Genomic DNA, 24,791 nt, shown 5'->3' with positions numbered 1-24,791 from the left:
TCTAAAGATGGTTGTCATTCGAGATTTTAAAAAATCGATTAATTGCATGCTCGAGTCTCTATCTCTAAAGCAATAGTATGGCGAGTTGCTAGGTGGCATTCATAGGTGTTCCATCAGTGCACGTTGTTACCATACCAATCACACCAATCCCCTAGAACCTAGTCCTACCACGATTAAAATACTACCGTAGATGTGGGTGTATTTGATCGTGCTGCGATTGGCGCTGGAAATATTGATGGGCTGTGTCTCGCGCAAATGTCATCTCAAATGCGACCTGAGAAGTTTAAGCCTAGGATTACAGCAGCGAGGGTTCCACCCATTGGTACAATAAGCGCTTGAGGCAACAATGATCGGGATAACCGTGGGAAAGCCGTATTAATGCCACTCACTAATAAAAAAAGGTACCACAAAGAGCCTTTTCTGGCAAGCTTTATTTTATTTTATTTTATTTTATTTTATTTTTATTTTTTTTCATTCATTCATTCCGCCCTCCATCACCTCAGTCATGGCGTCTGCAAACTTCGTTAAGACTGGACGCAAGATTATTGCTATCGGTCGCAACTATTCCGAGCATGCTAAAGAGCTAGGAAACGCTGTTCCTACTTCACCCTTTTTCTTTCTCAAACCACCTTCGTCCTACATCACTAACGGTCAGAGTATCGAAATCCCCACTGGTTGTGAAGTCCATCATGAACTCGAGTTAGCAGTTATCATCGGTAAAAATGGACGTGATATTCAAGCCAATGAAGCCGATGATTATATTTCAGGATATGCGCTTGCTCTTGACATGACAGCTCGTGATCTACAAGAGCAAGCCAAGAAGGCGGGTAGACCTTGGAGCGCTGCCAAGGGGTATGATACTTTTACTCCTATTGGGGATTTCATTCCTAAAGAGTATATTTCTGATCACGACAATGTGGACCTACTCCTTCAGATCGATGGAGTCACTAAGCAGCAAGGTAACACTCGCGATATGATTTTTAGGTGAGTCCATTATTCTTTCTCTCTTCTTTTTTTTTTTTTTTTTTTTTTTTTTTTATACCCTGCATAAGCATATCGGCTGATCGACCCTAAACAGACGCCCTTTTTAATATTTAACTTTCTTGAAAACTCTGCTCTACAATAAAAAGTGTCCCGACATTGATTGAAAATGTCTCTTCGATCATGCGACTCGAGGAAGGCGACGTAATCTTGACAGGAACCCCAAAGGGTGTTGGGCCGGTCTATCCTGGAGAGACCATTACATGTGAGCTAGCTTTTGGTGGCAAAACCCTGTCGCAACTACGATTCTCCGTCATTGATCGCCCCAAGCCCAACTCGTCATTGGCGTCAGCAAAATAAATTATTACAAATTTTTTTAAGAAAAAGAATGTATTATATGCAAAAGAATATTTCATGATATATATATATTTTCTAGACGATGAAGGAAGAGATTCCTCTTCTAAATGCTTTTAATCCATGTCCATGCTTTCTGTCGTGGTAACCGTCGCCTGCGTGCCAATCTTGCCAGCATCGGGATTCACCCAGAGAGTTGTACCCCACTTAGGGAATATTCTCTTGTCTATAGCAAAACATATGATCAAAGCGTTAGTTTTGGTATAGTGAGGTACTATGTCCTGGCTGATGAGTGAAGTTAAAAGCAAGCATGCATAACTTACATAGGCACATCATGACAGTATCCTGCATGGATATTTGTTGGTCCCTAGATTATTAAAAAAAAAAAAAAAAAAAAAAAAAAAGTTAGAACCATGCTGATGAAGCATATACGCAGCGCTACTATAGTAAACACAAATCCACTCACCATTGGGCCTTAAAATATCCATGTGTTCCTAGTGACTCCTTGATGTGGCCAGTACGGCCGTGTTTAGTACGGAGCTCCACAGACTTGTAGTACCAAACATCATCTGGATTAAAGAACATGAATCGAATGGTAGCGGAACGCTTGTGGACTTTATAGGGGTGTCCGGTCAAGATGATCCTCTTGGCAACAATCCTCCTGGGATCTGCATCCATAACAGTGCCTGTCGCGATAAGAATAGGTGAGTTGATATCTTCAGAGTCCTTAGTCAGGACGACAGGTAGATTGCCAAACTGAATGGGCGCATAGACAGTAACAACGGTGCTACGGCCCTGTTGCAGGAAGCGCTCGCTCTTGTGGACATTGTTCGTTCCCTTGCCATTGCGAGTGTTTTGTGAAAAGATGGGGCGGACCACAAATCGTCTGAAGCCACAGTGAAGGACAAGAGGATCCTTGGCCTTGACGACCCCTTCGTATTCAGCATTGCGGGTGACCACAACGTTAATGACGCCCATCTTATGCTCATACTGCAGCAGCCCAAAGATAATGAAAGGGCGTGTGGCAGAGTAGGTATCCATAACAGCTCGAGGAACATTAGCAATGTACAAGGTAATGTGAGTACCAGGTAAGACACCATCCTCCTTTGCCTGATTCATGACACGGTGCTTAGTGCGTCGGAAGTTCTCAAACTGGAATATACGACCATAGTCCAGAGGAAGATTCTCATATGGATCCCAAGGCGAAGTTCTGAATGATTCGAGGGCGCGGTAACGCGCAAATCGGACACGAGCAGGAACATCCATAGGCGCCTCAACTTCATCTGGAAACTCCATATCATCTCTATTCTCCTTCTCTCTTGCCAGATATTCAGCATACTGACGAGCCTCCTCTTCGTTGTCGAGTTCATCTTCATATGTCTCTTCTTCTTTTGTAGCGTCCTCAGTATCAACTTCAAGGTCCTCGTATTCTTCCTCTGACTCGGCTCCATTACGTGCACTAGGCAAATCATCGTCATCCATACGATCATCCATGTCATCATCTTCATCATCAATGTCTTCATCGCTCTCATGATCAGAATCTACAATCCAGGCAGCCTGATAGTTCGATGTTCCTTTGGGGACACGTCGAATGACCTTCTTTGGTGCATTGTTGAATGATTCCTCAGGCCTTTCAGAAGGATCCATATTCTTGACACGTTCTAAGAGCAAAATTAGGAAGATATGGTATGGTTAAAAAATAAGTAGAGCTTGGATTAAATATAGTAGTTCTAAAAAGCGCTTGTAAAATTAGACATACCTTCAGCTTCCATAAGCTCTTCCTCAGTAGGCCAAGTCTGCTCATTCGCCAGCAGATCAGGCTCGTTCTCTGCAGCCAGGTCATCCTGCTCTCCAGGGACAGGAGTATCCAAAACGGTCTCAGTGCCTTCGGTATCCATACCGTTACCGTTCACATGAACAGACTTGTGTGTGATAGGGGCGGATGTAATTTTTTCCAATTGGAAGTCACCAAAGTTCTGCAAATGAACCAGTCGATTGGCCTGGAAATGGGTCCCTCTGGCATACCCTGTAACCTTCAGAGTACCAACTGACGAATCAGCAAGATTCTCTTCAAATTCAACGTTCTCTGCCAACATATAGGGATGAGTGTCACGCCAAGTGATCGACTTTGGCAATTGGTTGGCCATCATACGAAGCACATTTACAGTTTCTGAAGTATTATCTAAAGCATGGACTTTAGTCTCCTCGGGAAAGAAGTGGTTAGTGAAAGACAAGAGCGACTTTTTGATATCGGAGTGCTTCTTGGCTGGCGTACTCTCGAGATTGCTGACGGCAGCGACAACAGAGGGGACTCCTTGAGATTGAATACCTGAGAGAACCATTTCACCAAATTTGTCTACCTCCTCCACTGCAGACATCACAAAGAGCAAAAAATCAGCTACTTTAGCAGCGTCCATGATATCAATGTAGTTGCGCTGAAGTGGAACAAATTGAAGTTTCTGCTTGAAACGGTCCGTCCTAGGATATTACGGAAGAAGAAGTTAGATCCACATATTTGGTCTAATTATCCTTATTGACGACAGATATCAATTTGTCGACTCAATCCCTCTTAATACTCACGTCATGAGAACTGTTCCTTTGTTAGCAGGGACTTGGTCTACACTGGCAAACACCTTTGCAACAGCATCATCGGCGCTGACATCAGGGCAAAGAGCAACGACGGCAACGACTTTGGGTGTCCCATTTTTTCCATCAAAAATCTTAGTTTTTCGAAACAGCTCCTCACGCTTCTTTTGCTGTAGCAATTTGGCAGCATTGCGACGATCAGTCTTATTAGGGAATAACTTCGCAGAGTGGTTTTTAATTGACACACGCTCGACTTTGCCTAAAGGTCGTTATTGAAAGTTGGATCAAACAGCTGCCATAAGAAAAGAAGCGACTATAAAACAAAATTTGTGTATCGTCTTACCTTTGGCTTTGTCCCTCAAACTACCCTTGGTTTGATGTTTTGACTTGAAGGGCTTGTTCTGCTGCTTGAGCTTTGTGTTGGAACGATGCTGGTGGTGCTGTTCCGACATTGTGAAAGAATGTATAGCGAATGCAAAGGACAGAACAAGTCGGCTTCAATGTAGAGCCATGCATTAAAAAAAAAAAAAAAAAAAAGAGCCTTCCATATTTGGTTGTGCATTGTTTTGATTCAATATTCCGCAGTCCCGGAATATTGGCCAATCAGATCCATTGTTCATTACAGCGCCCAAGCCTTAATGATTATGTGTTGGGTGCTTCTTTATTCTTACATTCAGCACGTCACTTTCAGCACAATCCTTAGCACTATATCACCCCAAATATGCCAAGTACTAGTAGAAGTCCTAGTAGAGACAGAATTGATCGCCATAGAAGTAACAGATCTCGGTCCAGGTCGCCCTCTCGTCGGCATTCATCATTCGATCGCTATAACGATGATGAACGAAGAGATGTACGAAAGGATACCAACAGAGGCAGGGACAGAGACAGAGAAAGAGACAGAGAAAGAGACAGAGAAAGAGACAGAGAAAGAGACAGAGAAAGAGAAAGGGATAGGATTCGAGAAAGAAGTGTAGAAAAAGATAAAAATAGAGACAGAGACAGAGACAGAGACAGAGACAGAGACAGAGATAGAAGCAGAAGCAGAGACAGGGAAAGAAGCAGGGACAGAAGCAGGGACAAGGATAAGGACAGGAACAGGGAAAATAGAGAGTCAAGGCGTCGCGACGGTCGCTCCCGAGACAGAAGCGACAGGGATAGAAGTGGCAGCAGAGATAGAGACAGAAGCAAGCACAGAGACAGAGAAAGGGACAGTAGTTCTAGACGCCACAGAGATTCAGACAGCGAGAGCGACCAAGACAAAGGCCGGTCTAGTCGTAAGAAATCAAGACGCGATAATGATGATGACGGACGCTCAAGCAAAAAACCACGCGAAACTTCCGAGGAACGGGCGATTCGAAAAGCAGAGCGGAAAAAGGAAAAAGAAGAACGTAAAAAAGCCCTCGACCTCGCCATGAATAACTACTCGAATGCGGATAACCCCTTCAATGATGCTAACCTTGCCAAAAAATTTACTTGGGCCAAGAAACGTGAAGTTGAAAAAAAGAAGGGCATATCTTCTGCAGAAGCAGCAAGACGGGATGCTATCAGGAGAGAGGAAGCTAGGATAGAATTGGAAAAATTGAAGCAAAAGCGTGCAGAACGTGAGCGCGAAAGAGAAGAAAGAGAAGAAGAACTGGTCAGGATCCAGCGCGCTTCAGAGCAGGCTCAGTTAGGTGATTGGCAGGCCCAAGAAGAAGAGTTCCATTTGAAACAGGCGAAACGACGCGCGGAGATAAGAATCAAGAGTAACCGAGCCAAACCCATCGATATCCTTGCTGTTAACATTAAACTGATTGCTGAGGATAGAGGTGAGAAAGATGAGGATGAGGAAGACGATATTGGCCTTGAGATCGATGTCGAGGAACCTTACACTATTTTCGACAACTTGAGTCTCCAGGAAGTGGAAGAGCTGTTTCACGACATCAAATTCTATCTTAGCTTAGACAAGGATGAGCAGAGTATGGATTTCTGGAGATCAATGCTAATTGTTTGTGAAGATAAACTTACGGAATTGGATCCAGCACGCGCAGTACAGAGTGTCGTTGCACCTCATATAGCTCAGGACATTGCATCCAAGCTGGCTGGCAAGTCATATGAAGAGCTTACCCTTCTGCAAGGACAGATCCAGCGCAAATTAGGAGCCGGAGGCGCAATTGATGTTGACTACTGGGAGGCTTTATTGAAAACTCTAATTGTTTGGAAGGCCAAAGCTAAGCTGAATGTCATCCACCAGAAAATCCTACAGAAACGTCTGGAGCAGCTTAAAGCTCGTCAGCTGCGTGAGGCTGAAAAAGAGAAAGCAGAACTTGCTGCTGTTTTGGCGATGCAGACCCAGGATGTTGAAGGAGACGTGAGTGGCTTAAGGGAGCTTCTTGATGACGAGGCAGAGCTTGCTCCAGACGACAATGACCAGGACATGGACGGACTCAATACACCTGCACTTCCTTATGATCGAGCTATGAGCCCCGAACCTGTCGACACGCTTAGTCGTGAAGATCAGAGCTTGGCTGTTGTGGATCAGTGGGAGGACTGGGCAGAGATCGTAAGCTGTTTTGTCTAGGATAGCCCGAAAATCGATCAGCGTGTTGGAGTGAATGTCGGACTGACGAATGTTCTTTTGAATTAATCCTTTAGCTCGAAAAACGTCGTCAAGTGCTCAATAAGCAGTTCAATCCTAAGAAGAAGAATCCTGATCAAGATATGGACGAGCAACATCCAGACGATGAGTTTGTCTCTAAGATCTTGTTTGACAAGGAAGCAGCAAAACAGATGGCTGTCAACGAGGAAGTATTCAATGTCGAAGCCGCATTACAACGACAACAGGTAAGGCCCATGCTCCATAGCACCATTAAACTTCAAAAATGCTGGCTTTTTTACTATTATTATTATTATTATTCTGACAGGAAGAGTTAATAATCGATCGTCTTTGTCAATAATAGACATATATGTGGCAAGATAAATATCGACCCCGCAAACCTCGATTCTTCAATCGTGTTCATACAGGATATGAATGGAACAAGTATAATCAAACGCACTACGACCACGACAATCCACCGCCTAAAGTTGTACAAGGTTACAAGTTCAATTTGTTTTATCCTGATCTTATTGATAAGTCCCAGGCGCCTACGTATGAGATCATCAAGGAACCCGATACCAATGATACAGTGCTTATAAAGTTTAAAGCTGGGCCTCCATACGAAGACATTGCTTTCAGAATCGTCAATCGTGAATGGGAGCATTCGCACAAGAGAGGCTACAAATCCGTTTTTGACCGTGGGGTGCTGCAACTCCACTTTAACTTTAAGCGCCAGTTCTACAGACGATAGTCATGATATTAATAAAAGCCGATATTGATTTGGAGGCCACTATGTTGTGATCCATGTTTTTTACGTTATAGTATTACAGCTCTGAGTGTAGACATGTACAAGAAGCAATATTATATTGACTATATTGTGGATTAATCCTCCCCTTGTCTCAAAGGCTTCGCTGCTTTTCCATAATTAATAAGGTTATTATTGTTAGTCAGAATACTGGCCAAGGCGAGGCCAAATACTACTATCTTTACTATCGAGCAACATATACTAAAAAAAAAAAAGATTGAAGAGTGTCAGTCAGCTTTTCATGACAGATATCATTATAGAAACAACTCTATTGGCTTTCTTGATCTTCGTCATCAGCATCAGCGACCGAGGTGATTATCTGTAGAACCAGACCGGAACCATATCTAAGAAATTGAGGTAGAGCGGTAGGAGAAACTGACCTTGGATTGAACCCAGAGAACACTGGATGCGATCGAGAAGAACCAGTTAGCAATTATCAGGGTTATGTCCAGGCCATTGTAGCCAGCTTGATCAAGGCAAAGATGGTGACAATAGCACCGACATCATGGGCGCTGAGTTACTTAAGGCTATATATCCGAGTACATTCTACATCGTCGAGGATGAGAAGGGCACAGCCTCTAAGGATGCAGCCAGTAAGCATAGTCACCAGATGCGGAGGTCATGATTAAACAACCAATATGCGTTTTGTTCACAATGAAGGCTACCAACTGTGAAGGGTGAAGAAAATATTGAAACAACGTTTCGATTTACCGCGGACCCTTCGATCCTGTCGACCCAACAAGCCTTCGGGGCTGATATCAACCCCTTACTCAGATAATACTAAAACTAAACAGAGTACGTGTTGACATTTATTCAGATAGGGATGCGTAGGATATGTTGCTATTACACAGACAAGCGTAACCAAGGATAGCATAGGACTTCATTTTATTATTCATTGTCCGAGGTGAACCAAGAGCAGGTATCTAAAAATTTCATTTGCCTTTTACACATATTTTCATATTCTTACTCCATGCCTCAAAGAGGCAAAAAGAGGGCTACGCCTGCATATCACCTCTCCCTCACCCTAACTCGTATAATCTATGCGCAGCTATTACTTGCTTATATAGCCGCAGCAGGGGCAGTGCGTTGGTCCTTTTGCTTCCTAGTCGCGTCCTCTTCAGTCTTAGAGGCATCGCGAGATCGTTCCTTCTTGCTAGCCTGCTGCGCACCTCCATCAACTTTTGCTTGGCCAGCTTCAGCGTCGGCATTGCTCTCCTCTTTTGGCGAGGGAGCCGTGCTCTTCTCGGTATTGGCATTCTGAAGACCCTCAGTGTTGTCCTCAGCGCTCTTTTCCTCAATCGAATAGGGAATGGGCTCAGGCAACTCAGATACCTTATTTTCTTCAACGACCTGGAGGATTTCAAGATCACTTTCCTCACCTGTAGGGACTCGGGGGCTGGTCACCTCCGGATTACTAGGGGTGGTACTGCCAGGGAAGAAAGTCATATCCGCAATTGACGTAGTGGCTTCATACTGAGGGGAAGTTATCACCTTCCTTGAGGTGTTAACTTGAGCCTCCTTCGATCCGGCGGCATTTCCAGCAGGTACTGGGCTCTGCTGCTGTCCTTGTTGCTGCTCTTCGTGTTGCTGTTGTCCTTGTTGCTGTTGTCCTTGTTGCTGCTGGCCTTGCTCCTGGTTTGCGTTAGTATCAATCACAGCTTCAGTTCCAGCTTCAGTCCCGGCTTCATTTCCTGCTTTGGTTCCTGCTTCAGTTTCGGCTTCAGTTCCGGCTTCAGTTCCTGCTTCAGTTCCTGCTTCAGTTCCGGCTTCAGTTCCGGCTTCAGCAGTCTGTGTGTCAGCATTAGCATCTGCAGTATATGGGATCGCGAGAGACGCAATTGTAGCGCCCTCACCACTTTGAGCTCCGAGTTCCACAGAATCTTGGGCTTCATTAGTAGGGGCAATAGTGGCAACACAGAGGGGCCAGAGCTCGGATGTGCAAGCGGAATCGACGTTAACAGATGGAGCTGTTTATTTTAGTTTTTTATGCATTGTTTGAAAGATATAAAATGATAATTGTAAGCATTAGTTGCCTTTGAATAACCGTAAGATTCGGAAAAAAAAGAAAAAGAAAAAAAAAAAAAAAATCTTACAGCCACCGTCAGAGGCAGACCTGAGAGTAAGACAGCTGTCAGCGTAACTGTCTTGGTTCCATGACTTGATCCAGGAGTCTTGTTCAAGATTAGATCCTAGGAAGGGGATATCATCAGATGCAATATCTGCTAGGACACCATTGTAGCAAGATGCACAAGCTTGCTGGGCTACTTTGTTACTGAGCCCTGTGCTGAAAGCTATAATGATTTACATGATATTTGGTCAGGTTGAGGAAATTGGATTATTTTAATTGGACTAGGAACCCAATATTACTTTTTTTTTTTTTTTTTTTTTTTTTTAAATTACCAAAGTAGCTGTGGCCAGTGGGGCCTTTGACCATGCCTGGACACGATACTGTATCCTGACGTCTTACAAGGTGGGTATTTCCGTTGAAGATAGGAGCACCATTGCTTGATCCAATCAAGAGCCCGAGGGCGGCGCTCAAACTGAGGAGAATGTTTGACTTCATGCTGGTGAAGAAAAAAATTGAAAAGAAAGGTATGAAAAAGGATGTAAGGAAAAGAGGAGACTGAGGGGGTGTATGTGTATGTGCTTCTATGTATAGATGTGTCTGTTGTATATGTGAGAAGAAAGGGTCGTATACTTGATGGCCATCCTTTATATAGTGGAAGATAACCACTCTACTCCTTTTTAGTGTTCTCTTAACAACCAACTTTTCTAGCGTATACGCATGCAGCGCTAGAAATTCTTTTTTTCTAGACCAAAGGACACAGTATCGAAGGGAATGAGAATCCATTTCACCTTTCTCTTTCCTTCATAGCAAAATAATTGTTGTGTTCGTCTATTGTCCTTTGTGGCCATTCATTTAAGATATAATGAATATGTAATGCACGCATGCTTTTGGACGGACATGAGAATACATGGTGTACAGGGCTTATGCGCTAGACACTTCCTATCTGTCCTAGTCGCTTTTTTTGCGGTGTTTTTCCATAGTTCAGAGCAACTATGCACGTGCACGTGCCAATAGAACAAAAATATATAACAGATTGCCACCAAACGCGAGAATGTGGCTGAGCCATTGTCTCATCCCAAAAATATTATTTGTGTGTGCACACGAATCTTTTTTGAGTCAAAAACTGCGGGGTGAGCTGTATCAGAAATGACTATTTGACAGTCCCTCGAATGATTTAATAAACATAAAACATATCCTTGATAGACTTGTAAAGACTTTCTTTACTCGGGTGGTTGTTGATTCCTCCCTTTCTGTATAAAAGTACGCCATCTCAATTGCACATTCCCCCGAATGCTTATTTCCTCTTTTTCTCTCGCTCGACAACGTCTTCCACTGCTTCGCTCGTCCTCAGCTTCAACTTTCTTCTCATCCTCTTTAGCATCTACTAGACCTTCGTCTGCTCTGCCTGCTATTCTTTTCACTACTCGGTATAACTCTTTTATCAAAAGGTTCTCTCTCTCTGTGACAAACTATCACAACCATACAACCGCTTCCATGTCTGCCCCTGCCACGACCGCCGCTGCCTCGCGTAAACAGCCTCCATGGCGCGTACCCGTCGCCAAGCCTCAACCCAAGTTGAAGCTATATAACTCTATGACTCGTACCAAGGTAAAGCACTAATGAGGATATGAAGCACTCCTGGATCAATTACAATTTTGATTTTAACGCTAATAGTTATAAATCTTGTCGTGTTTAGACTGAATTCATTCCTCTCGATGGTAACCAAGTTACCTGGTATGCCTGCGGTCCTACCGTCTATGACTCAACCCACATTGGGCATGCTAGGTAAGCCGATGTTAAAAAAAAAAAAAAAAAAAAAAGATTTTATAAAACCAAACATTAGCCGTAGACCATGCAAAATTTCTGAGGAAGGCATTCGTAACTTTTTTTTTTCTTTTTTATTTCTCTGAACCTGATAGAAATTACGTCTCTTTAGACATTCTGCATCGTGTTATCGAGGATTATTTTGGCTACAACGTGTTATTTGTCGAGAATATCACGGACATTGATGATAAGGTAAAAGAAAAAATAGAAAACTAGGGTATCCAAGGTTGAATTGTTTTTCTAAAGATCATCTCTAGTCCCTGTCTACATTTATGTATTAAATGCATTTTTTTTAATTATAACATAGATCATTAAGCGTGCTCGTCAGAACTACCTTTTCAACAATTTCAAGGCTGCCACCACTAGTGTCACACCTGAGGCCATTGCCAAGGCCGAAGCGGCCTGGAAGTTGTATGCGGAATCAGAACTCAAGGCCATTGATGCCTCTGCTGCAGATCAGTGGGCTGTCTTCTCGGACAAAATTAAGACTGATGCAGCCCTCAAGGCATCCCTCAGTACTGCTCATCCCAAATTCGCTATGCATTTCTCAGCACTTCAGGAGGCTTTTGATGCTATTGAACAATCCAAGAAGTCACCTGCCACTACAGATGCTGCTGCCTTCTGCGATGCCAACAAAACAACACTCTCCAACTTGCTGGACAAGGAGCTTTCGCACACGGTCAGTGACCCAAAGGTCTTTAGAGACTTGGCCGCTTACTGGGAGGGCGAGTTCTTCAAGGACATGGATCGCTTAGGAGTTCGCCGCCCCGATGTGTTGACGCGCGTGAGTGAATATGTTCCTGAGATTGTTGCGTTTGTAGAAAAAATCATCAGTAACGGATACGCATATGAGGCTGAGGGATCTGTCTATTTTGACACTGCGGCGTTCGATGGTAAGGATGGCCATCACTATGCAAAGTTGGCTCCTTGGTCCAAGGGCGATGCTTCTTTAATGGAGGAATCGGAAGGCTCACTCGGTATTAAGCTGGCTGGAAAGAAGTCGAGTATGGATTTTGCTCTCTGGAAGGCATCCAAGCCAGGTGAGCCTGCTTGGGACTCGCCATGGGGACCCGGTCGTCCTGGATGGCACATTGAGTGCTCTGTTATGGCCTCTGAGGTTTTGGGTAGTAATATGGATATTCATTCTGGAGGCATTGACTTGGCTTTCCCTCACCACGACAATGAGCTGGCTCAGTCGGAGGCTTACCATCAATGTGATCAATGGGTCAATTACTTTACACACTGCGGTCATTTGCACGTTGAGGGCCAGAAAATGTCAAAGTCTTTGAAGAACTTTATCTCTGTTCAGGTAAGGATTATCGATCTTGTTGTTGCTGTTGTTGTTGTTGTTGTTGTTGTTGTTGTATATCCGAATAGTTTTCATCTTTATATAATATATAGCCGGATTACTCTTTGGATGCTAATACCTGACAATATGGTTTGAATATAAATATATGCTCCTTTATTTTTATTTTATTTTTGGTTTTAATAGCAAGCATTGGAAAAGTACACTGCTCGCCAGCTTCGATATTTCTTTTTGCTTCATCAGTGGGATACTGGCGTTGATTTCAGAGAGACCAGTATGGGAGAGGCCATCGGTGTTGAGTCAACTTTTAATGTAAGCCATCTCCATCATCCTTTCTTGCGCTCTTTTTACGAAGGCTACCTATTAAATCAATACAAAGCTAAAATCATTATTTTATATATGTAAAAAAAAAAAAAAAAAAAAAAAAAAATAGAACTTCTTTGTAAATGCCAAGGCTATGATTGCAGAGGCCAAGCACACAGCTCTGGACTCGACTGGAACACACAACTTCCGTCGTCTGGAACTGGACATGATTGCAGCTCTCAAGGAGCGACAAAATGCTGTTCATGCGGCGCTTTGCGATTCAATCAATACACCAAATGCAATGTCGGAACTCTTGGCTTTGGTCTCACGTACGAATGTTTATATCCGTGATGCTGGCAGGAATTTGAATGTGGAGGTGGTCAATAAGGTTGCTCAGTATATCAGCAAGATGCTCAGGACATTCGGTTTGGACGGCGTAGTGGCAGAGCCTATTGGTTTGGCCAGTGCAGAAGGTGGTGCTGGTGTCTCAGTTGAGGATATTGCCTTGCCATACTTGCAGGCGCTCTCCACCTTCCGGGACACCATCCGTGCTTATGCTCGTGAGGGGCGTCCTGTGAAGGACATGCTCGCTTTATCTGACAAGCTACGCGATGAGGACTTGGAGCGTCTGGGTGTCTCGTTGGATGATCGTGAGGATGGGACAGCTTTGGTCAAATTTATTCCAGCTGAGGAATTAGCTGCTCAGCGTCAGCTCAAGCTCCAGCAAGCGGCAGAGAAGGCAGCCAAGAAGGAGGAGCTTGCTAGAGCCAAGGAGCAGGCGCGTTTAGCCAAGTTGGAGAAGGGAAAAGTCCCGCCCATGGAGATGTTCAAGCAGGGACCTGGTGCTGAAGAGTATGGCTCGTTCGAGGCAGAGACTGGTATTCCCCTGACGGACAAAGAAGGGCAAGAGTTGCCCAAGAGCAGGAGAAAGAAGTTGACCAAAGAATGGGAGGCCCAAAAGAAGCTTCATGAAGATTACCTTGCAGAGAAGGCCAAGGGTACCATTGCTTAAAAACTTTTTTTTTTTTTTTTTTTTTTTTCATAATCATTTTGGATATGATACAAATGTTTATTTCAAACAAGATAGAAAAAAAAAAAAAGAAAAAAAAAAAAAAAAAAGAAGAAAAAGAAAAAGTATCTAGAATTCTGTCTTTTTTTCCTTTCCATGAATGACAATCTTTGTCATGGGTTTTGCAGGTATTGTTTGCCCTTGAATATGTCCTTGGTTTCGAATGGGGCAGCGACAGCAAAAATAAATGGTTAAAAGGATGAAGAGACAGACAGAGAGGACGACAGTATATTATACAATGTGAATCTGAAGAGATGAAGAGGGCGATGGTGAAAAAACATTGACATATCTCTCTTGCTTGAATACTGTTGCGATATCAAATTCAAATGAGGGAAACAAAAGTTTTTTTTTTTTTTTTGATTTTGATTTTGATTTTGATTTTGTTTTTCATTCTCTTTTTTGTTTAGCAATCAGCAGGAGTAGTGGCAGCTCCTACAACGGGTGTACCTGCAAGAGCAGCGTTTTGTCGAAGGCGTTCCAGGATATGGGCCATTCCTTTCCTTGCCCGTACAGAGTTGTCCATGAACTTGTTGATGCCAAACGACTCGACTCGTCCTGTTAAACCCCAGCGCAGTTCACTGATGATCCTTGCCTCTGTCTTGACTTGAGTCCTGTTGTGCCGACAGATTTAGCAAAAAAAAAAAAAAAAAAAAAAGTCATTAGTAAAAAGTTAATAGCGAGATTAATATCAATACCAACAATCTCAAGACATGTGAATGACTCTAGTAGGATTCTAATAGTCGCAAAAGGCAAAAAAGGACAAATTGTATTTCCTCGTCCATGGCTCATATTTCCTTTTTGACTTTTTTTTTTTTTTCCTTATCTTCTCCCAGAAATAAGATGCACACGACCACACACAAAAATGCAAGACATTAATGTCCATATCGGACCATACAAGGCCATACAAGACCATACATGACCAAACCAAACCAGACCAGACCAGACCAGACCAGACAGAGCTTAGATGTCATCTAGTTGTAATTTTCTAACCAATATCTTTTTTTTTGGCCCAATTGCATTTTATCTCAAGTTATCATTTAGAAACGAAACTTACCATTTTGGATTCTCAGGGTGGACTGTGAAGATCTGGGTTTCCTCAACCTGCATCACCCTCACATGGTTAAGGTTCTTGGTGCGAGTGACCATGGTCTGTGTGCGCGGGTCGACCTCAGATTCTTCAATGATGTATGCATCAGAGTTCTTGATCAACTATTATAGGACAAAGGTACATAATAATATATATAATATAAAAAAGAAGTCCGTTTTTTTTTTTTTTTTTTTTTTTTTCGGTTAGTTGATTGCATATATTGTTTTGGTCGGAATAGAAAAAAAAAAAAAAAAAAAAAGAAAAAGAAAAAACAACTAAAAACAGACGAGAGAGTGTCCTTACATGTCGTCCCCATCGAGGAAGTACACCTTGCTTGAGAATCAATCGAGTGGTACGCAAGACACCAGTTTCGGGATCTACTTGACGGTCGATGACATCACAACCAACGACATGAGAAGCAAAAGGGTTTGGATAGCGAAGCCAGAAGGCATAGGTGACATTGTCCCATGCATGTTCAAATGAGGAAGTATGCTGATAGAACTTGACCATGATTGGATCAAAAAGGATGAACAATGAAGAAGAAACAAAAAAAAAAAAAATACAAAAAAATATATATACAGGAGTATGCTAGAAAACAGCAAAGTAAAGAAAGAAATGCGGGTTGATTGTTTGATTGTGTGTGAATGTGAGGAGAAATCTCTTTTGTAGATCTGGTACGGAAGAAGCTGCCCGCGTGACTTTAATTTTTACTTGATTCCTTCATTGTTTCTTTTTCTCTTCTTCCGGAGAGGCTCATCCTTTTTCCCTTTTCCCTTTTCCCTTTACCCTTTACCCTTTACCCTTTACCCTTTACATTTTACTCACTAACCTCCGCAGTCGTTCTATACAACCCAACAGAGTCATGAACAGAACCATGCACGGAATACCAACCCTCCTCCATTCTATGCAAACAACAGCTGGAGTAGTATCGAAAGGCTCTTTCCGATCCTTCTCAACTCGCTCTACAACTGCAGCTGCACACTGTACAAACCATGGACATCTGATCAGATCCTCTTCTCGATCCTCTCTATTATCTCTTGCCCGTAATTGTCTGCCATCCTCAAGACCGAACAGATTATCATCATTACTACCACCATTACCATTGCCATTGTCAATATCTGGATCCTATCCTACCCTTAGTCTCCGTCTATATCATGTCTCCATCCGTACACTGGATCAACACCAACGAAACAATTATAACAATGTCAATAACGATCTTCACCCTACAAAAGAGACCTTGGAAAAAGAAGAAGAAGAAGAAGCCACAAGTACCAAAGTTAAAGCTAAAGTAATGGGGGACGATGGATTCCAACATCAACATCAGAATCCAATCCCTCCCAACACAGATCCAAAGGCCCGGCTACTGATTGGTTTCACTTGCACAGTTTGCAACCACCGTTCTCACAAGACCATGTCCAAACATGCTTATAATCACGGTGTCGTTATTATGCAATGTGATCATTGTAAAAACAGACATTTGATTGCCGATCATCTCGGTTGGTTCAAGACCCGGGGCGTCACAGTCGAGGATCTTGTTAAGGAACATGGTGAGACCGTCAGGAAGTTCACAAGGGACTATCAATTGGTTAAGGATGGTGAGACCTCATCGCCTTTGACAAACAATAACGACACTACCCTTCATTCAACCAAAGGTCACCAACCCAAGACAGAGATGGAATTGGCTCTAGAAAATGCTGCAGAGGGCATGTTGGAATGGATCCCAAAGGAGATCCTTGAGCAGGAGGAAGAGAGTATAAAGAAGAGTCAACAAATAGTTGATCAGCAGTCCAAAGAGAACTAATGGTAATAAGAGATATCAAAGAACTTTAAACTCTAAACTCTACGTCTATGCACTGCATATATTTTCCCATAGACAACTCTGGCTGGGCAACCATTCATTACATCCCTTGTACAGATCTTTTTTTTTTTTTTTTTTTTTTTTTTCCTTAATAAACAGAAACAAAAAAAAAAAAAAAAAAAAAAAGAAACATAATAGGAATAAGAAATAAAATATATAACTCTTTATGGCTTTCTTTTCTTTTCTTTTGAAACAACTGGTGAAATGACTTGGTATATTAGATATTTTGTAATAATACAGCGCCTTAAAAATAATATATATATATATATATATAACTAACGAAAATGCATGGAATATGGATCTATATGATAATACAAGAAACAAAACAGGACTACAACTAAAAGGAAATGGATAGATGCGCAAAATGATCAAATATGATATATATATATATAAAAAGAGAGAGAGAGATTATGGTAAACAAGTACAACAACAAACAAAGAAACAACAAAGCAAATAAGACGGTTTTTCACCAGTTAATTTGCTCCGCAACCGTTGGATCATAGGGGTGACGCACCAGGAGATCGTACAGCTCGTCCGGCAAGAGTTTGATCATCCTGATCGTCTCCCGAATAATCTTGTCCGCATCCAGGTCTGGAAAAATACGTAAAAGCTTCATCGGACTTTTTAAAAAAAAAAAAAAAAGAAAAAAAGAAAGTAAAGTAGAATGAGTGAAATGTCAGTATGCCACACTACAAGTATGAGTTTTTCTTTTTTTTTCTTTTTTTTTATCTTCGATCGTTGCCCCATGCAACAATGGATAAATTTAAAAAATAAAAAACAAAAAGGTACCTGGCGTGGCTTAAAAGCTCATCACGGATCAAATACAGCTGCGCAATGATGCAAATGATGTTGAGGTGGATGCCCCAGGCCAGCAAAAAATCCCACAGCTGTAGTGCCTGTTCCAATGGAGGTGTGCATGCACAAAGAGTCAACACAGCTATATTATGTCACAATATCATTCCATTTGCAAAATAGAAAAATAAGAAAATAAAAAACTAGTAAGTGAAAGACCTTGTGCGCTCATGTGCCATGCATTGTCTCGTAAGAAACTAAACAAAAACTCAATGCATAATAAGCACTAATATGTACTAAAAAACAAAACCAAAAAAAAAAAAAAAAAAAAAAAAAAAAACTTACATGGAAATGCATACACTTCAGCAGACAAGTTCTTTGACTTTAGATATTCGTAGAGTTCATTATCGATCTTACGTAAGCACTCTTCGAGCAACTGTAAATGATCAAGAGAGTGAAAAATAACATGTTCAGTTTGTTTAAATGACGTTACAGCCTTGGAAAACAAGCAATAACGTGCTCTTAATACCACATACCTTAGTACCGCAATGAACGCCCTGGAGTGCAGGCTGGACATAGAGTGGACAACAATATCTGATCAAGTTGGAGTACGAGTAGAATGCCTCCATCTCAGACATCGTGTACAGGAATGGAGCGGCCAGCACATTCATTCCCTGTACATAAGTAAACGATACGTCCGATTCAAGGGCTGTCGTAGCTAAGTAATTGAAGAGGAAAGTAAAGATATAGAGTGGTAAATTCTCTTGTTAAACAAATGATAGCATCGAGATACGTCTTTTTTTTTTTTTTTTTTTTTTTTTTTTTTACTTTTGGTCAATCCCTATATTTCGTCTTACCTTGTGTGCTCCAAGCAAAGGCACAAAGGACGCGAATCAAGCTATCTTCCTCAACCACATCCGTAAACTTACGGTCCGTGGCTAAGGTGCGAAAGGTATCATTTCGGATTTTGTCGTATTCCTCGGGTTTGCCTTGCTTCACTAATGAGACGTATTCTTGTGCAGAGACATGATGCACCTCCAAAAGCAATTTCCAGCACTTGCCGCGGATCAATGATGACTTGGACTGGTCTTTTGGCTAAGCTCATTTTTTTTTTTTTTTTTTTTTTTATCAGAAAGAAGGGAAGGAAAAAGGAAAAGAAAAAGAAAAAAAAAGTTAATATGGATACCATTTGTAGAAGTAAATAATATGATAAAAAAGATGAAAAGACAAAAGAAGCACAGAAATAAAGAGTGAATATAACAAGGAAAGCGATGTCATAGCCATGGGTGAGGAAGGACTTTTTTCTTGTTATCTCTCTCTCTCTCTCTCTCAAGTATCCTGATTCTAATACAACGGGAGGAAGCATTGATCTTTCCTTGTACACACAAGAATAAATAAAAAGAGAACTTTAACGATGTTCTCCAGCCCTACTTTTTGTTTGTTTGTTTAGGTGGATGGCTGTTGTTTTGTTATTTGTTGTTTGTTGTTTGATTGGTCTCTCTTTCTTTCTCTCTCTTTTCTTCTTTGCCTTTCCCTTAAAAGCTTATAGACAAGAAGCAATGAATTTGAAGAAAAGAAAAGAAAAATTCATGGAGCCACGGAAAACTCTGCTCTATTCTACCCACAGGAAAGATGATATAACAATCCATGTGAAAAAGAATTGGAAGGAGGAAGAGCCAATGGGTTTTCCTTTGTGCAACTATGCGTAATATGTGGTCTGTGTGGCCTATGTGGTCTGTGTGGTCCACAGTAAATTGCCAATAAGTAAATGAAAAAAATGATGGCAGAATGAAAGGATACTTTGGCATTGCTTCTCTCGTTGTTTTCCTCTTCTTACATGTGCATGTGGTGAGGAATCTCTTTTTTACTCTTTTAAAAAAAAACCGTTGAGAAAAAAAAAAAAAAAAAAAAAAAAAAAAAAAGAACCAATGCCGCACAGTTAACCCATTCATCATCAGACAGAAAAAAAAAAAAAAGAAGAATCGTGTAATACAGATAAAATAAAAATTAGAAAAAAAAAAAAAAAAAAAAAAAGACACTAAAAGAACGATGACAACAACGGTGACATCGATGACAACAGAACGCTCAGATTGATAGCATCCTACTAGAGACAGGGAAAAGGGGGGGAGTGGAAAGGTAATTTGTTTCCAACTAAGCTTTGCTGGAAGGTTGTTTTTGTTTTTGTTTTCTTTTTGCTCTGAGCAAATAGAATAATTAACTCTTTTTTACAAACGACAGGAAATGTAATAATACTCAAAAAAGGATGACAAAACAGGGATGGTAATGATCAAAGAAGTGAAATAAAGCATTGCTCCTTCTTACTCTTTGCGTATTTCATTATCATGCAATGCAATGCAATCAATGGCAATAAAAAATATAAAAATATAAAAGAAATAAAAAAAGTTGACTGTACCTGATCAGGAATACCGAATGCGAGGATCAACTGTCTCAATTCCTGTAATGACGCTGTTATCGCCTCTTCAGTCAGATGGTGTCGGGTCAAAACCTGTTCAAAGAGCTGAACAGGATCTTGTTCCTTGTCAGCCAGATCGTTGATTAGGATGACCTCATCCTCCTCCCGCTCCTCCATAATTTCTTCAGTAATTATCAACTCTGCCATCGCATGCTCTGCTTTTGTCAGTGCGCTTGTATCCCACTCATCGATGATACTGCTTTTGTTCATCTGATGGTCTAACCCGCTGTTGTAATCATCATCACCATGACTATTATTATTTGGGTTCATCACAACAGCATTATAATGAGGTCCAAAGGAATATTTACGCTGACGGAAGCGGGCTGATGATGCTGCTGCTATCGCCATCGCTGTAATGTCTTCTAAATCCGTTGCTGTGCTGTCACTATCCCGATCTTGATCATGTTGCACACAGTCATTGAAATGGTTGGTCCCCGAAGAAAGTGTATTGGGGTTACTATGGCTCGCATTGCTCTCCACCTCTGCAGAGTCAATTTTGGACCCCTTTACAGAGACCGTGGTCAAATTCTCCTCCTGGTTACTACCACGACTCTCTTCTGGCGACGATTGTTTTTGGGTAGTAGAACGCTGATTTCGAGATTGCTTTGGACTACTCTGCTGAAGAACTCTAGCCTTGACTCTAGCAAAAAGCGAGGTCGAGACAGTAAAGCCTTCGCGAGGAGGAGCCATTTGAGTGTCATATCCCTTGTTTTTCTTGTCGTCACTGCTGTCCTCAACATCGATGTCATGTTTTGTACCACTACTGCTGCTGCTATTTCTAGATCCATGGTGATGATGTTGTGTCTCATTTTTTCCTCTCAAGAAAGTTGGATCATCAGCTGCTACAATCGAAGTAGTAGCGAGTGTTGCCAAGGTGCTTCCAAGGTTCAGTGACAACATTGAGTTTTCCTCTTTTATCTCCGCCATTGTACCTCCGATTCCTTCGTCTACTTCGCCTCGATCAATAATTCCTATTGCTGTAGTTGCAGTCATAATAGGAACGGTGGCTGTGCTGGTCGGTTGCGCGACCGACTCTGCTACAAACACGCTCGAACTATTAGACTTCATAATAGGGACTAGAGCATCGGGCGTGCTTGAAAGAGAAGGATTGAGTTTCAGGCCGGTGAGTGGTTTCCGTCGGTCAAGACGACTAATGCTGAGTTTGATGGGAGTCATGCGAGAATGTGTTTGGGCCACATTCGATGGGATCCTAATGATCTTGTGCAACCGGTGTTTGAGCCTTTGCTCAGGAACCGATGTGTCAAGAGCAGATCCCGTCGTTGTGGTAATGAGCACAGGTTGGTGTGAAAGGTGTGAAAGGTGTGATAGGTGGGAATGGTGATGGTGTGTGTGGTGGGTGTGAAGTGCAGACTCGAATCCCGGCGTAGCGGTACGCATAGTCCTAGTCCTGCAATGAGGTTTGGAGGTTGTAGAAATAGCAGAATGGATACAGATGATTGTCGTTGTTGTTGTTGCTGTTGCTGTTGCTATTATTGCTATTGTTGCTGTAGTTGCTGTAGCTGCTGTGGCTGCTGTAGTTGTTGAAAGGATCAGCTCAGGTTGGTCTACAATCCCCATACGCAGAATTGTAGAAGAACAAATTTTAGGAACAGTCGGATTGAAAAAAATCAACGATTGGAAACAATGGAAAATATGGATTCGATGCGATTGAAGAAGAATAAAAAAAAAAGGAAAAGAAAAAGAAAGTCAAGATAGAATGAGTACAATGGAAGATTGCAGAGAGAAAGAAAGAAAGAAAGAAAGTAAGAAAAGAAAGAAATATAGGAGAAAAAAGAAAAAAGAAATAAAAAAAAGTGCGAGTGGATCGTTTGTTTATTTGCTGAAGTTGTTATTTATAGTGAATGGAGTGAAGTAGTTTAAATAGTGTGGAATCAAATGAGCACACAACCCAAAAGCAGATCAGGGGAATCCGACAAAGCAAAAAGGGTGTGAGAATTGGAGATATGGAAGCAATGCTTTGGAACACACAAAGTAAAAAAAAAAAAAAAAAAAGAAGGCAGGGTGCGAGACAGTGATGACTGGGAAAGTTGAAGTATAGTAGTACAAATGAAATAAAGGTCAAGTCATGTCGTATTGATTTGGATTAAAATCTGGGTCGCTTTGGACTGGGAATGGGCCCTGAGCCAATTAGGCCTAAAGAAACAGAGAAAAGCGTGTACTGAGCGTAGACACTTACCAACTGTCAACTAAAAAGGACTGTGAAGTGATGAAGTAAAGGAAGAAACGGTTGTTGTGAAATCTGAGTTGTTGAATCTGGTTGTAATAAAAAGCACAGAAACGAAGAATGAATGAAAAAAAAGGTGATAATGATGATAGTAATAATAATAATAAAAAGTAGAAAGGCAAGAAAGAAAGGCGAAGATGAGAGGATGAGAGGCAATGACTTCAAAAAAAAAAAAAAAAAAAAAAGTCCCTAAAAGGGGTGATTGTGGGTAAGGGACGTGTGAAGTATGTACGACAGGACTGATCACATACTTCAAGTTCACTCGTACAAAAGATGCAAAAATAAAGAGAGCATGGAAAAAAAAAAAAAAAAAAAAAACGGTCGAGATTTTTCTAGGCGTGTAGGAGATGGAACTATTGTCCTCCAATGATGGTGAGTAAGAGATGAGAAGGAGAGAAGGAGAGAAGGAGAGAACAGAAGGGAGAAACGCATTGTTCCCTTTTTCAAAAATAATCGGGAAAATGGGAACAAACACCAAGGTTAAAACAATCTCTGATTCCCTACTTCAAGGGCTAGCGAACATACCTGTCAGGTACATGTACAAGCCATGGAGTACAATTCTCTGTAACACGATAGATTCAGCTCGGACAAAGAGTCTTTAAAAAAAAAAAAAAAAAAAGATGCAAGTGGAGAAATTGATAACGAAACAAAATGTTTGTCCAAGGTTCAAGTTCCAACCAGCTTCATGCATATATACATGTAAATACTATAAACAACATCAAAAAAATGTGGGGGAAAAAGATGACAAGCATATAAGCAAAGAGTAGAATGACAACTTGCCAGCCACCTGGGAACAATCATATAAGGACGAAAAAGATGTTCGAGTCAAGAGAAAAAAAAAAAAAAAAAGGGTGAAGGATCGTTGCCCAGAAGGGATAGGATGGAGGTACAAAGCGACAGAGGACGAATGGGATGGAAACTTTGTTGTGTGTGTTCTCTTTCCTACTTTACCTTCCTGCAGCTCTATTGTCAATGCAAATCAAGTCAATCGACTATTGTATCTGAAAATGTTGCCCATTTCAAAAAGAAAAAAAAGTCCACCCATTATGCATTTTGTCCGACTGACCATGGGTCTGCAGCAGAAAAAAAAAAAAAAAAAAAAAGGAGAACTTGTTACGGGAAAAAAAAAAAAAAAAAAAAAAAAAAAGGTGAGAAGGATCAAATTATACACACATGTATATTATTATACTTGTCGTATACAAAGCAAGGGTTGTCAAGATCCTGTTCCAATTAACGCCTCATTTCTTTTATTCTGCAACATTGAACCTTTTCTCATCTAAAGCCTTCTTCTCTCCTTCATCCTACTCTCGCTGCCCCGCCTTTCCCTCCAGTTCCCTTCTCTCTCTCTTTCCCCATAATTCCAGGTCTACCTCATAAGACACCACGATTCTTTAATTTTGTATATCCTTCATTAGGAGAAGAAAAAAAATCGCGTCGAAGCGTGTTTCGTATTAGAAATTTGCACTAACAAACAATAATGATATAATAATATGATATCTCAACCAAAATAGCATTCCAACGGTTTTTTTTTTACAAGAACGTTTATATGCTACATTAGTGGGGACAATAGTAAAAAAAAAGAAAAGGAACAATGATCCACTCCAAGAGAACCTGTTGGCTTGAGCGCAAGGCCAACTCCTCTTTTTTATTCTTTATATCACTCTAGAAAGAAAAAAAAAAAAAAAAAAAAAAAAGGATCCTCCCCATACTTGTTACTTTTCGCATTCGACATACAACATTGTTTTATGCATGGTTCAGCGACATTGTTCAGTAGAACTACACAAATATGTTTATATCATATTGACAATCTTTGTGATCTCTAGGCTAGCAAAGTTGCGCTTTTTTTTTTGTAGCCTTTTCCTGTTGTGTACAAGTTTTGTAAATATAATGTGTGTAGGCGTTACTTTTCAAAGATGAAAGAAATTTGTTCTGAATAACGGATCTGGAGTTAATTGTCATGAGGAATCTCCATGAGCAGTTTAAAGCTCTGTTGGAACCCTCACTAACTAAACTCATCATGAATATATTATATTATACATCATACATGAACATAGAGCACCTTTGTTTTCTATTTACTCTTTGGCATCGTTTTCTTATTTATTTTGCGGACTATTGTACCTTCTTATTATTTATCTTTTCACAACAGACTCTCTCTCCTTCCACATTGTGCATGATTATTGCTAGGCAAGTCATTACTCGGTGATAGACAAAATAATAATAATAATAATAATAATAATCGAACAAACTCTTTGTTTATATTTATGCTCTATCAGCATATCAACAACATCTGCGTCCTTCTCGGTTGAGTTGATGTTTGTCCGTCATTGCCTATAATCTCTCAAAATGCATGAACATCATCTCTCCTCTCTCTCTTTCTTTAAGTACCTCGTCCCTTGGAGTACAAAGGGAAAGAACAGACAACATCATGGCGTTAACTAATGGCCTGCCACATACCATATACGGAT

General features: G+C 41.1%; 8 protein-coding genes across 8 annotated transcripts; 4 read left to right on the top strand and 4 right to left on the bottom strand.

Annotated features, from left to right (window-relative positions):
• Nucleotides 1-453: 453 nt before the first annotated feature.
• Nucleotides 454-1,346, top strand: BCR41DRAFT_359773 (hypothetical protein). The gene is made up of 2 exons (XM_022025253.1): nt 454-984; nt 1,131-1,346. The coding sequence occupies exons 1-2, from the start codon at nt 506-508 to the stop codon at nt 1,339-1,341; spliced, it is 690 nt and encodes a 229-aa protein (XP_021878237.1). The 5' UTR covers nt 454-505; the 3' UTR covers nt 1,342-1,346.
• On the bottom strand, nt 1,277-4,432 carry BCR41DRAFT_339977 (hypothetical protein). The gene is made up of 6 exons (XM_022022180.1): nt 4,265-4,432; nt 3,916-4,180; nt 3,095-3,813; nt 1,802-2,996; nt 1,659-1,702; nt 1,277-1,561 (listed from the first exon to the last, which is right to left on the bottom strand). The coding sequence occupies exons 1-6, from the start codon at nt 4,371-4,373 to the stop codon at nt 1,452-1,454; spliced, it is 2,442 nt and encodes an 813-aa protein (XP_021878236.1). The 5' UTR covers nt 4,374-4,432; the 3' UTR covers nt 1,277-1,451.
• A 900-nt stretch (nt 4,433-5,332) lies between these two features.
• BCR41DRAFT_373386 (mid region of cactin-domain-containing protein) lies at nt 5,333-7,247 on the top strand (the record flags this gene model as incomplete). Its single annotated transcript, XM_022026772.1, has 3 exons — nt 5,333-6,463; nt 6,556-6,744; nt 6,861-7,247. The coding sequence occupies 3 exons, from the start codon at nt 5,333-5,335 to the stop codon at nt 7,245-7,247; spliced, it is 1,707 nt and encodes a 568-aa protein (XP_021878235.1).
• Nucleotides 7,248-8,360: 1,113 nt separating this feature from the next.
• Nucleotides 8,361-9,864, bottom strand: BCR41DRAFT_411512 (hypothetical protein; the record flags this gene model as incomplete). The annotated part of the gene is made up of 3 exons (XM_022029451.1): nt 8,361-9,268; nt 9,395-9,592; nt 9,702-9,864. The coding sequence occupies 3 exons, from the start codon at nt 9,862-9,864 to the stop codon at nt 8,361-8,363; spliced, it is 1,269 nt and encodes a 422-aa protein (XP_021878234.1).
• Nucleotides 9,865-10,863: 999 nt separating this feature from the next.
• Nucleotides 10,864-13,814, top strand: BCR41DRAFT_310468 (tRNA synthetases class I (C) catalytic domain-domain-containing protein; the record flags this gene model as incomplete). The annotated part of the gene is made up of 6 exons (XM_022020991.1): nt 10,864-10,977; nt 11,066-11,154; nt 11,289-11,385; nt 11,501-12,502; nt 12,686-12,811; nt 12,933-13,814. The coding sequence occupies 6 exons, from the start codon at nt 10,864-10,866 to the stop codon at nt 13,812-13,814; spliced, it is 2,310 nt and encodes a 769-aa protein (XP_021878233.1).
• Nucleotides 13,815-13,940: 126 nt separating this feature from the next.
• On the bottom strand, nt 13,941-15,514 carry BCR41DRAFT_359769 (PRELI-like family-domain-containing protein). The gene is made up of 3 exons (XM_022025252.1): nt 15,262-15,514; nt 14,926-15,080; nt 13,941-14,482 (listed from the first exon to the last, which is right to left on the bottom strand). Exons 1-3 carry the CDS (start codon nt 15,466-15,468, stop codon nt 14,275-14,277), a joined length of 570 nt encoding a protein of 189 aa, XP_021878232.1. The 5' UTR covers nt 15,469-15,514; the 3' UTR covers nt 13,941-14,274.
• An 801-nt stretch (nt 15,515-16,315) lies between these two features.
• Nucleotides 16,316-16,522, top strand: BCR41DRAFT_286465 (DNL zinc finger-domain-containing protein; the record flags this gene model as incomplete). The annotated part of the gene is made up of 1 exon (XM_022020282.1): nt 16,316-16,522. A coding segment is annotated over one exon (207 nt), but the record flags the coding sequence as incomplete, so codon positions are not given.
• Nucleotides 16,523-17,053: 531 nt separating this feature from the next.
• BCR41DRAFT_359766 (rab-GTPase-TBC domain-domain-containing protein) lies at nt 17,054-21,833 on the bottom strand. Its single transcript, XM_022025251.1, has 6 exons — nt 20,022-21,833; nt 18,466-18,703; nt 18,145-18,326; nt 17,954-18,044; nt 17,606-17,753; nt 17,054-17,436 (listed from the first exon to the last, which is right to left on the bottom strand). Exons 1-6 carry the CDS (start codon nt 21,657-21,659, stop codon nt 17,283-17,285), a joined length of 2,451 nt encoding a protein of 816 aa, XP_021878230.1. The 5' UTR covers nt 21,660-21,833; the 3' UTR covers nt 17,054-17,282.
• Between the last annotated feature and the right edge of the window lie 2,958 nt (nt 21,834-24,791).

The sequence above is a fragment of the Lobosporangium transversale genome, assembly GCF_002105155.1.
Source record: "Lobosporangium transversale strain NRRL 3116 chromosome Unknown BCR41scaffold_39, whole genome shotgun sequence".
NCBI classification, from domain to species: domain Eukaryota; kingdom Fungi; phylum Mortierellomycota; class Mortierellomycetes; order Mortierellales; family Mortierellaceae; genus Lobosporangium; species Lobosporangium transversale.
Note: the sequence above shows the minus strand (reverse complement) of the source record. Positions and strands in the feature narration are given on the sequence as shown.